General features: G+C 44.7%; 1 protein-coding gene across 6 annotated transcripts in view; it reads left to right on the top strand.

The window, feature by feature from the left end:
• PTPRZ1 (protein tyrosine phosphatase receptor type Z1) overlaps positions 1 to 13,308 on the top strand; it is a 375,560-nt gene that overhangs the window by 336,835 nt on the left and 25,417 nt on the right. For all 6 annotated transcript variants that reach the window (XM_073619797.1, XM_073619802.1, XM_073619801.1 and 3 more), the window contains one exon: positions 2,525 to 2,598. In XM_073619797.1, coding sequence (XP_073475898.1) covers positions 2,525 to 2,598 — 74 coding nt within the window. The remainder of the gene's footprint in view (positions 1 to 2,524; positions 2,599 to 13,308) is intronic.

Raw genomic sequence — 13,308 nt, 5'->3', positions numbered from 1 at the left:
TACTTTGTGAGATTCCAGCATTATTTTGACTCCATAGAATACGCAAACCACATAAAAGCAGCCTCAAAGTAGCATCCAAGCTGCACTACATAATCACACAAAGTCAGATTAAAATTAGATCACAGCAGTGTGAACATAATCTTAGTGCATGAACCAAATCAAGCTCATAGTGGAAATCATCATGTCACTAATAATGAGACCACATATACATAGATGAAAAGACATATTTCATTTCAAAAGTCCCCCCCATCCTCTGAACAAAGTTAGCTTAAAACAGGGGTAGGCAAAGATTTCAAAGAAATAGAGAGTGCAGCTACATGCAAAAATGGCAAATTCACACTTTCAATCATGAAAAGGAATCTTTAAATAGTGAATACTGCAAATAACTTGAATAATAGTAAGAAATAAATATTGACCTTTGCATCACATCACTCCAATTCCTGCACCCTTACATCTCAGATTAGCCCCAATTCTTGCACTTTCACGCCTTAGATCACCTCAATTCTTGTACCTTCACACCTCAGGTCTCCCTCAATTCTGGTACCTTCACACCTCAAATCACCCCAATTCCTATACCTTTACTCCCCAGTTCACCCCAATTCCTGCCCCTTTACACCTCAGATCACCCCAATTCCTGCACCATCACACCTCAGATCATCCAAATTCCTACACCTTCATACCTCAGATGGCAATGTGGCTTTGCCGGTTTCCCTTAGTTAAGATGTCAGTGCCTGAACAGGTAAGTGTCCTTATATTAAACGTCAGCAGCTACAGTATTTTTAGCTGCTGATTTCTAACTTTTTTGAGGGGGAGACTGGAGCTCCCCTTTAAATACCTTATACAAAATCAATACTATGTTTGATAAGCTTTTTTTCAGTGTAATAAATGTACTCACATTTTCTTTATTGATTAAAAACTGACTGGTGTCCCTCGTGTTCAAAATATAAACTACTAGAAATGTTTAAATAATGTTTATTTTTTTATTTTTTTATTAAAAGCTGGCTGTTGTCTCTCCTGTTCAAAATGCAGCCTTGTTTAAGCATACAAATACTGTACGCAGACTCACTACAATATTTTGGTGTAATTTTGTGTGAAATAAAAATACTCTGTTGATTTTTTTTTGGATGAAAAGCTGAATGCTGTGTGATCTTTTCAGAATGCAGCCTAAGCCAAGTTCTGTCTATGGTGTCTTTACAATATTTCTGCCTTTTTCCTGTGAAATATATATACTTTAATGTGGACTATTTTGGATAAAAGGATGCATGCTGTGTGCCCTTTTCAAACAGAGGCCTATTCCAACTGCTTTAACCACTTGGCACCAGCTGCATGCAAATTTGTGGCCTCTCGGCATCTGGTCCTTGGTGCCAAAAGGCCACATATTTGTGTTCATTACTGTCATTAGAGCTGTGCCAAGAGCACGCGCGCCACGTGCTTCTGGCACAGTTATCAGCGCCTAACTGAAAGCTCTCAACCAACGTTACAGCCAATTATGACCGTCATGTGATCTTAACCCCCGCGTGTCATAAACCTCTTACAGGGCTGGAAGGCACTGGCGTGAAGAGGTAAATACTGTCTATGGGGTCTGTACAATATTTCTGCCTTTTTTTCTGTGAAAGATATTAATTTAACTCAATTGTTGACTGATTGGATGAAAAGCGGCATGTCTTTTACCAAAATGGGGCCTACTCCAAGTGCTTAAATGTTGTCTACGTAGTCATACAATATGTCTGTCTTTTTCTGTGAAATAAATGCACTTTAATGTGTTTTTTTTTTTTTTTTGCAATGAGAAGCTGCATGCTGTGTGGCCTTTTCAAAATATGGCCTATTGTAATTGCTTCAATACTGTTTTTGGAGTCTGTACAATATTTTTGATTGCTGTCTCTGAAGTATTACACTCTATATTTTATTTACAAAACCTGACTCTGTCTCTGAAATCATGGCCCAGTAAACAGGCTGACATAATATGCAAAGTATGGCTTTTGTCTTAGAAATATGACATTCTACATTTAATTTCACAATAAAACCTGTCTCTTCCCTTCTACTTTCATTGTGGCCTAGTAAAACTGCTGACATACTGTGCAGTCAGTCTGTACAATATTTATGGATGTTGTGTCTTAAATAACCTCTTCTACCCCTCTTGACATATGCAATTCGTTTTGGTCCGAATATAGATCTGAACAAATTTTTGGTTATTCTGAGATTCTGATGCATCTCCACCCCCCATCCCAAAACACCTTGTCCCCATCAACATGGCTGCAGACACATAACCTTTAATATCAATGCATTACCCCTCTGCTGCGATTACCTGTTGTACACATTTTCCTGTGTTATTGTTCCTAACTAGAACTTCTCATTTTTATTAGCAAATCATGCATAGAACTTTATATGAGATGACTGTATATCTATTATTGGTAGGAAAAAAGTAATATGTACACAATAAATATACAAGGAAGACAACCTTAACCTAATGTGCATAATGCTAAACCCAGCACTCTTCTTACAATACCTATTTATTATTTCACAGTTGAGCGATCAAGAGTAGGGCTGTCATCCTTGGTTGGAGAAGGAACAGATTACATCAATGCATCCTACATGATGGTAAGCAAGCACGTAGATTTATTTTAAATAAAAAGAAGTGAAAAGAGTAAAAAACATCTATTTACTCCAAAGTGCTATTCATTTCTTTAAGTATAATAAGCACACATTTCAAAGACATCTATGGCTCCTACTTTACATAAAAGATTTAAAGTTCAATGTGTTCCCATGCAATATAATGACAGTCACATTATGCAGTTCACCAAATATACAGTGCGACAAATCAATCTCTTTAAAATATAATTAAACCAATAGTATGTCCCTAATGTGTGCAGGGAACATGGGCCCCAATAGAAGGTGGGTCTCCCTTTGCACTCAGTTACTACACCGATTGGACCACACTGCTGCCGCCGCTGCTATTCCATGAACTTGAACTGAGTAAAACCTTGTTTTCACATGGGAATGCAAGTCACATTCCCCAAATACTCTGATAACTAATCTTATAAATAAATAATAACACACAACACATTAAAATTGGCTGTGGCATGTTTATTGGTGTAATCAATTAAATAAATATACCAGCATATTAATAATTTTATTAATTTGACTTCAAACAGCTCAGTCTTAAAGGATTTGAGCACTACAGAATAGCTATAACCATAAGTCCTCCCCTTTAGATATAAAGGGTGACAGAACCACATAACGTGCCTTGCAACAAGGGAGGGACAGTGGGGACCAACTGGCGAGAATCCTCCCATGGGGACCCCTTTATATAGTGAGCCCCCTAGTTCTGGAATGTTCTAAGTGGTAATGTGACATTCTGGAACCTTCCTAAGTGGTCATGTGATATTCCAGAAAGTTCCCCAATGTCACATAATCCTCGTCTTTCCTGTCTAATCCCAGCTTACATTTTTTAAAGGGACCTTACCCCCTTTTTTTTTTATTTTAGAGGGCGGGAGGGGGAAGCTGCATGCCCATGCTATCAGGCTGCATGTATTAAGTCCACCTAGTCCATTCTTCAGTGTGTGTGGGTGTGTGTATGTGTGCACAGAATGGGGGTTAAGGGAAGGGGTGGTATAATTGCCAATAACTACCAATAAAGCAGGGTTTAAATAGCATAACACTGACCACCAATGTGGGTGTTGTTATTGCAGTCACTGGCACCAATGCTAGGAGTTGTTATTGTGGCATGTGACACATGATGGGGGTTGTTACTGCAGTCACTGACACCAATGCAGGGAGTTATTACTGTAGTCAGATGACAATACTGGGGGCTAGTATTGCAGTCAATGATACTAATACAGGGGGTTAGTACTGTGGTCACTGGCACCAATACTAGGGGTTATTATTGAGGTCACGGACACCAATTCAGGGGGTTATTACTGCAGCCACTGACACCATTGTTGGGGGTTATAACTGTGATCACTGGCACCAATGCTAATGCCGCGTACACACGGTCGGACTTTTCGTCTACAAAAGTCCAACGGACGCCGACGGACTAAAGCTGGCTGGTAATCCGATCGTGTGTGGGCTTCTCCGGACTTTCAGCAGACTTTTTCAGCCTCAAATCCGACGGACTTTAGATTTGAAACATGCTTCAAATCTTTACGTCGTAACTACGACGGACCCCGAAATCCGCTCGTCTGTGTGCTAGTCCGACGGACAAAAACCCATGCTAGGGCAGCTATTGGCTACTGGCTATGAACTTCCTTATTTTAGTCCGGTGTACGTCATCACGTACGAATCCGTCGGACTTTTGTGTGGTCGTGTGTAGGCAAGTCCGTTCGTTAGAAAGTCTGCTGCAAGTCCGCCGAAAGTCCGCAGGAAGTCTGTCGGACAGGCTGTCGGACTTTTGTAGACGAAAAGTCCGACCGTGTGTACGCGGCATAAGAGTTATCACTGCTGTCACTGACACCAATGCTGCTAGAGAAAGTATACCAAGCAAAGTGTGCCATGGTACCAGAGTTATTGGTGGGCTTGGTGAAAGGTGGGCGTTTCAAAAAGACATGTTTTATTGTTACACATATCTTCTATCCTCCAGCATCAGTTTCCTTTTGCTATTGAGTCACATAATATCTCAGAGTTGCAAAGGAAGATGGTGCTGAAAGACTTCTCTCTGCCAGGAGTTTTGATCACTGGTCTGAACAGAGAGCAGGTAGCTACAGTTGTGCTCATAAGTATACAGAATTTATGATTTATTTTTTCAGAGAATATGAAAGATAACACAAAAACTTTTTCCGCTCATGGTTAGTTTTTGGCTGAAGCCATTTATTATCAATCAACTGTGTTTACTCTTTTTAAATCATAATGACAGCAGAAACTACCCAAATGACCCTGATCAAAAGTTTACATACCCCAGTTCTTAATACCGTGTATTGCCCCCTTTAACATCAATGAAAGCTTGAAGTATTTTGTGGTATTTGAGGATGAGGCTCTTTGTCTTCTCCGATGGTAAAGCTGCCCATTCCTCTTGGCAAAAAGCCTCCAGTTCCTGGAAATTCTTGGGCTGTCTTTCATGAACTGCACGTTTGAGATCTCCCCAGAGTGGCTCAAAGATATTGAGGTCAGGAGACTGAGATGGCCACTCCAGAACCTTCACTTTATTCTGCTGTAGCCAATGACAGGTTAACTTGGCCTTGTGTTTTGGATCATTGTCATGTTGGAATGTCCAAGTACGTCCCATGAGCAGCTTCCTGGCTGATGAATGCAAATGTTCCTCCAGTATTTTTTCTGTTTAAACTTTCTTTATTGTTGTCCATCACATCTCAACAAATACAGTACAATACAAATTCGTTGGTGACAGACTTTTCTCATATCAACATTTAGCAATAACCTGCATATTTGTATTTAACATAAGAAAAAAAGGGGGTGGGAAGAAATGACAAGGGGAAAAAGAAGAGAGGGGAGGTGGATATTCTAGGGCTGTGATAAGATATCTGTTGAGACCGTGAGAATTAGTGTCTTCAGTGGTACCAGTATATGCTACATTGAGGTTTACAGGTCCTCGGGGGCGGAAACCAGCTGTAGCCTCCACCCACCGCAGACCCCACAACCTGAGCTATAGTGATCTCCCAGACCGGGGAGAGGTAAGCTGCGGCTAGTCCGAGCCGCCACTGTCCGGTGTACCTGCCGGAGGAGGGGGGCATAAGGCCTCCATCTGTCCTCCCCCGGCGCACCCACGGTCTCGTCCCCGCCCACACGGCCCCCCCGGTCAGGAGAGCATCTCCTTCTCGACTTTATCTGGTAAGTTATATTAGTTGCTAACACTCTGTGCAATCAACAAACAGTGCCATTACTAACATCACTTGATAGAATAGGAAGAGTCGAGGTAAAAAGGGCAGAAAGTAGAAAAAGGGGGGGGGTAAGGAGAAGAGTAGGTGGGGTAAGGAGGGGTAGACAGGATCAAACCTTGTTTACACGTGCATCTCCGATCATCCACTCCGGACTATCCGCCCCCAGGCAGCCTTCTAGTTCTGGCAAAGACACATGAATCCATATGCGATCTATATTCAGTCCTTGGGAGAAACCGTGGCGGGGGCTATTTAGGGTGGGCACTGTGACCCAAATTGGGGTCCGCTGATTTAAGTAGGGACATGTCCAGGCTAGAGGATACATAAGAAGTATCTTGAAAGTGTTCTTGCCATATTGACCTTATGGCTGTGTGCTTTACTGTAGTGTTTTTGCCCACTGCCACCCATTCCTCTGCTTCCCTTATTGCATTAACCCTGCTTATCCACTCCTCTTTGCTCGGTATCTGCTCTTTCTTCCAGAAGATAGGCAGTAGACGTTTAGCGGCGTTAAGCAAGTGAGGTAGTGCGCTTTTTTTGTAGCGACTAACTGGTACAGGAGGGATATGCAGGAGGAAATGTTCTGGGGAGAAGGGGATCTCTATCCCGAGAATATCTTTAATCTGGTCCTTAATCATCTGTCAATACGTCGTTATTCGTGGGCACTCCCACCACAAGTGTAGGAGGGTGCCTCGGCCTCCGCATCCCCGCCAACACCGATCTGAACTAGCAGGGTAAATCCGTGCCATGTCAGATGGGACTCTGTACCTACGTGCTAATAATTTGTAGTTTGTCTCCTGCATCTTAGAGTCCATCGAGCTGGAGTGTGTGAATTGGTACATACATGTTAGTTGAGACTCGGAAAACTCCTTCCCAAGGTCTTTCTCCCAGGCTCTTATATAAGTAGGTTTAGAGGCCGAGGCCGAGGACCCCAGTAATTGATAAAGTTCGGAAATCATGTGTGGGACCGGATCTTCCAATATAAACATTCCCTCAAAAGGCGAGAGTGTTGAGATATCTCTAATAGAGTTGCCATGTACTGCAAAAAAGTGGTGCAATTGTCTGTACTTCCAGAAATTAAGGTGTGGGCTGCCTGGCCTATTTCCCAGAGACTCAAAGGGCAGAAGTCTCCCATCTCTCAGTAGTTTGCCACAGCTGGCGTTCTTGTCGTCTACCCAGGCTTCAAAAAAGCCTGCGCGTTCCCCCGGTGTGAACCAAAGGAATCCGCCCAATGGAGCCAACGGGGACACGGGGGGGCTAAATTCAGCCTTCTGTTTACTCTATCCCACGTGTCAAGCGTGGATATCGTTAGTGGGGACGTAGATTCTGATAATCCCCTGTGGTCCCGTGAAAGCCACAGGGTGTAGGACAAGTTTCTGCCCGCCATATATTTTTCCATGGACACCCATAGTTTGGAATGTCCATGGAAGTGCCAATTCAGAGTTCTCTGTAGGGCAATAGCCTGGCAATATCGCTGTAAGTCCGGGACTCCCAGCCCTCCATATTGTTTTGGACGTCTCAGCACCCTCATAGCAATCCGCGGTTTCTTCGTTCCAAATGAAGGTGGTGATCAAGTTGGAAACTTGTTTAATAAAAGTTTTGGGCAGGTGTATGGGAAGCATCTGCATATAAAACAGAATTCTGGGGAGTACGTTCATTTTAATTATATTCGTCCTGCCTATCCATGTAAAAGCTATCTTCGTCTAACGTATTAAGTCTTGTTTAATTTCTGTCAAGAGTCTGGGGAAGTTTGTGGTGTATAGAGTGTCAAAGCTATCCGTCAGTTGTATGCCTAGGTAGCGTAGGGAAGAGTTAGTCCACGTGAAGGTGAATGCCGCTTTTAAGCTATTTGTCATGGGGGTAGACAGATTAACAGGTAGAATTTCCGATTTATTATAGCTGATTTTAAAATTAGAAAGTGTACCAAAGTTTTTGAGTTCCCGCATCAGGACCGGCAGCGAGATCAGGGGATTAGTTAGGTGAAACAGTACATCATCTGCGTAGGCTGAGAGTTTGTGCTCCACAGCGCCTACAGTCAGCCCTGTAATATCTGTGTTTGCTCTCACTCTACGTAGCAGTGGTTCTAAGGCCAGGGCGAAGAGGTGGGGGGAGAGTGGGCACCCCTGTCTCGTGCCGTTCCCAATCGGGAACTTGGATGAGAGAATCCCATTAACCTTAACCTGTGTACTAGGTTCCGAGTAAAGGGCTAGTATCCAGGCTAGCATATTTGGGCCCAACCCCATTGAGGCTAAGACCTCTCTGAGATAGGACCAATCTATGCGATCGAACGCCTTCTCGGCGTTGGTGGAGAGTATTAGGTAAGGGGGGGGTACTTCTTTAGTTTTAGCCCAATGTATAAGTTGAATCGCACGGATTGAGTTATCTCGAGCTTCGCGCCCCACAATGAAGCCCGTCTGGTCTGGGTGAACTATAAGGGGTACAAGGTTTTTCAGTCGGTTTGCTAGGATTTTCGCCAGGATTTTTACGTCCGTATTCAGTAAGGAAATGGGGCGGTAACTCTGTGGGACAGTTGGGTCTTTGCCCTCTTTCCGTATAACCGAGATGTGTGCTAAAAGGGCCTCAGATGGGATTCTGCATCCCTTTTCTAGGGAATTGAAATACTTACACATGTGGTTCGTAAGGAGCGGAGAGAATTTGGCATAATATGCTATAGTAAGCCCATCAGGACCTGGGCTTTTCCCGTTGGGTAAAGATTTGATGGTGGACTCAAGTTCAGTGGTAGTGATGGGGGATTCTAAGTCAGCTAGTTGGTCTTCAGTCAGGGAGGGCAGTCAGCTAATGGATAAGTAGTCTCGATTTTTGGTCAGTCTGTTTTCTTTAGCTTCTTGGGTAGTGTTCGCATCTAAGTTGTAGAGATCGGCGTAGTAGTTACGGAACCCCTCTGCTATCTTGGAGGAGTGGAATGTCATATCACCTGTAGAGGAGCGAAGTTTGTGTATTTGCATTTGGGTCCGTTTTGCACGAAGCGCTCTTGCGAGCATGCGTCCGCACTTGTTACCATGCTCGTAGTATCGGTGGGATAGATGTCGCAGTTGTTTACGCGCCTGTCGTTCTAACAGCCGTGAGAATATGTCTCTGAGTTCCGTTAGTTCTCGTAGGGCTTCTGAGGAACCCCCCCGCTTTGTGTTTAAGTTCCGCCTGCTGAAGTGCATTTAGAACTCTATTATAGTCAGCTTGCCATTCTCTCTTTAATCTCGAACCCTGTGCAATAAGCTCGCCTCGCACAACGGCCTTGTGACATTCCCATATTGTACCCTCACTCAAATCTCCTAAAGTGTTCTCTCGAAAATAGTTTTTTATCGTGTCTGAGACCTGGGCCTCCACTACGGGGTCATCTAATAAGTATTCGTTGAGGCGTCAGTTCCACGCTTTCCGGGAGCCTGTTGGAATGATAAAAGAGGCCTGAACCGGGGCATGGTCTGAAATGGTTATGTTTGCTATGGAAGCGCTTTGAAGGAGCTCCAAAGTCGGGCGGTCGAAATAGATCAAATCTATACGTGTGTAGACATTATGTATCACTGAATAGTAACTGTAGTCCCTCTCTGTGGGGTGTAGGGCTCTCCAGCAGTCCACTAGGCCCACCGTCTGAAGGGATTTTCGAAAGTGCCTAAGGAATGCGTGTGAGTGGGAGGGCCTGCTGTGTGAAGTGTCCAGGGATGGGTCCGGGCTCACATTAAAGTCGCCACCTAAAACTAGGGACCCCTCTCTGAACTCCTCTAGTTGCTCTATGATTGAATCAAGGAAGGTCAATTGATTTGAATTGGGGGAGTAGATATTGGCAAGGGTGTATTTAGCACCTGCAATGGTCCCTTTCAGGAAGACGTATCGTCCCAGGGGGTCAATCTTGGCGTCTGAGTATTGGAAGGGACAGTTTTTGTGGATAGCTATGGAGGTGCCTCTGGACTTGTTGACCGGGGAGGTACTATGGTGCCATTGACTATAGATGTGTGTCGGTAGTTTAGGTATGGAATGGTGTGTGAAGAGCGTTTCCTGTAGGAAAACTATCTGCGCCCTGAGTTTTTTCAGTTCCCACCACAGCTTGCTCCGCTTACAGGGTGAGCAAAGACCACGGACATTATAAGAGATTACCTTAACCGTTGTCATGGAAGAATGGTGTTGTAGGTTGGCTGCGGTCCCGGGGGCGGAGTCCGGAGCGGGCGACGGCAACCGAATAGATCCTGTTAGGGAAGAGGAGAGCAAGAAAGAGGCCAGGGAGGGAAGAGAGAATAGAGGAGGAAAGTGAAAAAACAAAATTAAAACAAGCATTAACGTCAGCATAACCATATGCAACATTCAAATGTAAAGAGAACCTAACAATGGTTCTGTATAGGCACAGACTGGGCCCAATGTGCCCCCTTTCTTCAGGGGACCCATTTTGTCCAGGTCTGGTATCCCAAATGGGATTAATACCCGAACATGGGCAGCCTACTGGGGGAACGTGGGCCGACATGAAGGGGAGAAGGGAGAGAGGGTCCGCCCCGCTCCCACCTCATAAATGCTGCTTTGTGACCCGTTGGTCGGGGGGGTGTAAATGGCATGATAGGGGGTTAGGGGGGTTTGTATAATTGGGGAAGTCTTGGGGAGGGCAAAACTAGCAGCTAAGGTGGTCTGGAAACAACCTCCAACTGTGTCTCTCCAGGATGCGGGTGAGAGCCTTGTCCAGCTATATGTAGTCAGAGTTCGTTATCGGAACCAAGTCAGACCAGGCCCAGCAACAATCAAACTATAAAGGAAGTTCCAGATCTGTAAATGATCTGATAATAAAGGGTGCCTCCGAAACAGGGGAGTAAGGACTCAATTCGGGATCTTAGTGTTACCATCAGTCTCTTAGTGTAGAGGGGCCAGGGGAAGCATCTGACTCTTGCTGGTGGCGACTGCGTCTTCGGCCTCGGCGTTGAGGCATCTGCGTCCAGGGCTGGGGGAGTTCAATGTTTGGAAAGTTCATCATCGCATGGTCCCCTCGCCAGTCCGGAAAGTCAACTTTACCAAGTCCCAGGGCAGAGAGAAAGTGAGGGAGGTCATCTCTGGTGCGCAGGGTGGCTGAACGTCCATCTTTAAAGGCTTGTAAGTAGAAGGGAAAGCCCCAGCGGTACGTGAGGTCCGCCTCTTGGAGAGCCAGCAAGACAGGTTTTAGGGCCCGACGTTGCATTAGCATGCGTCTGGAAATGTCCTGGAAGAAACAGAGGTGGGCGCCATCGAAATCAAAATAAGGTCTGTTGCGCATTTTTTGCATTATTCGTTCTTTAAGAGTATATTTATGCAACTTGCATATTATGTCTCGTGGGTTGTCAGCATCTTGGGATGGTGGTCGCAGGGCTCGGTGGGTGCAGTCAATCTCAATGGGTTCTGTGTCTGGTAAGTCCAGGATTTCCCTGAATATGCCTTGCAGGGAAGGGATAATATCCCTGGGGGCTGTTGCTTCTGGCATACCTCGGATATGGATGTTTGCCCTTCTGCTGCGATTTTCAAAGTCGTCAAGTTGTGACAATAGTAAGTCCAGCTTTTGATCTTGGGCTGCACATCTTAGCTGTAATGCTGACATGGTGGGAAGAGCCTCATCTAGCCTTTGCTCTATAGCTTCCACTCTGTTGCCCAGGTGTGTGGTGTCCTCCTTGAGTTGTGCTATATCCTCTGTGAATGCCTTTTCCACCCTGGCTGTGAATCTTTCCAAATCCTCTCTAGTGGGGAGGGACCAGATGTGCTTTTTAATGTCCCCTTCCTCTATAAGGTCAGCAATGTCCAATCCCCCTGCCCTGGACACAGTGGATCCCGGGGATGTCGGGGGTACAGAGTCACTCTCCGATCCGGGTGATGGCTGTGGGTATAGCCCGGGTGGCGTGGTTTGCTTCTGTGCCGGCGCATGCTGTTTCCCCGTCTTACTGACCGGCGCCATCTTGGATTTTTCCAGGGCCTTGCCGCGGGTCCCGGAGAAGTATGAATCTAGCTGCCCCGTTGAGCGTTCTCTGTCCCGGAGTTGTGGGCTGTATTCCGCCGCCGTTGTGACATGTCCTGGGCCGTGTCAGGTCCCAGGATCGTGGGTATGCTGCTGGATAAGTAGCGGCGGGAGCGGAGCGCGGACCAGACACGTCCTCACAGCTCCATGTTCAGGACACGCCCCCTCCTCCAGTATTTTTTGATAACATACTGCATTCATCTTGTCATCAATTTTGACCAAATTTCCTGTTCATTTGTAGCTCACACATCCCCAAAATATCAGCGATCCACCTCCGTGTTTCCCAGTAGGAATGGCGTACCTATCATCATAGGCCTTGTTGACTCCTCTCCAAATGAAGCGTTTATGGTTGTGGCCAAAAAGCTCAATTTTGGTCTCATCACTCCAAATGACTTTGTGCCAGAAGGTTTGAGGCTTGTCTCTGTGCTGTTTGGCATATTGTAAGAGGGATAATTTGAGGCATTTGCGTAGCAATGGCTTTTTTTTGGCAACTCGACCATGCAGCCCATCTTTCTTCAAGTGCCTCCTTATTGTTCATCTTGAAACAGCCACACCACATGTTTTCAGAGAGTATTGTATTTCACCTGAAGTTATTTGTGGGTATTTCTTTGCATCCCAAACTATTTTCCTGGCAGTTGTGACTGAAATTTTAGTTGGTCTACCTGACCGTGGTTTGATTTCAACAGAACCCCTCATTTTCCACTTCTTGATTAGAGTTTGAACACTACTGATTGGCATTCTCAATTCCTTGGATATCTTTTTATATCTCTTTCCTGTTTGATACAGTTCAGCTACTTTTTCCCGCAGATCCTTTGACAATTCTTTTGGTTTCCCCATGACTCAGAATCCAGAAATGTCACTGCAGCACTGGATGAAAGATGCAATGGTGTGTCAGGAGTCCAGAAACTCATTGACTTTTTATGCACACACAGATTACAAGCAAGCAGATCACAGGTGAGGATGGTTACCTTTAATAGCCATTAAAACCCCTTTGTGTCAACTTGTGTGCATGTTATCAGGCCAAAATCACCAGCGTATGTAAACTTTTGATCAGGGTAATTTGGGTAGTTTCTGTTGTCATGATTTAAAAAGAGTATACATAGTTGATTGATAATAAATGGCTTCAGCCAAACACTAACCATGAGTGAAAGAAATGTTTTTGTGTTATCATTCATATTCTTTGAAAAATGGCCAATAAATCATAAATTCTGCCAGGTTATGTAAACTTATGAGCACAACTGTATATAATGCCCACCATGTGTCACTGACTGCAGTTCTTACTATGATGGAGGAAGATCTCTGCTCTGGGACATCAATAAATTATATTATTATTAGTACAGGCCCAGGGGACAAAGGTCCACAGTTCAGCCCTCCCCTGTATACAGTATAGGTTACCTTGACCCAAGTTGCAGGAACTTTGACTGACATGTATTATTATGTTTAGGTAATATTCTTATATTTAGATCTATAATCAGATTGGCATATTAAATAACATTTCGCCAAATAAATTGT

The sequence above is a fragment of the Aquarana catesbeiana genome, linkage group LG03, assembly GCF_042186555.1.
Source record: "Aquarana catesbeiana isolate 2022-GZ linkage group LG03, ASM4218655v1, whole genome shotgun sequence".
NCBI classification, from domain to species: Eukaryota; Metazoa; Chordata; class Amphibia; order Anura; family Ranidae; genus Aquarana; species Aquarana catesbeiana.
Note: the sequence above shows the minus strand (reverse complement) of the source record. Positions and strands in the feature narration are given on the sequence as shown.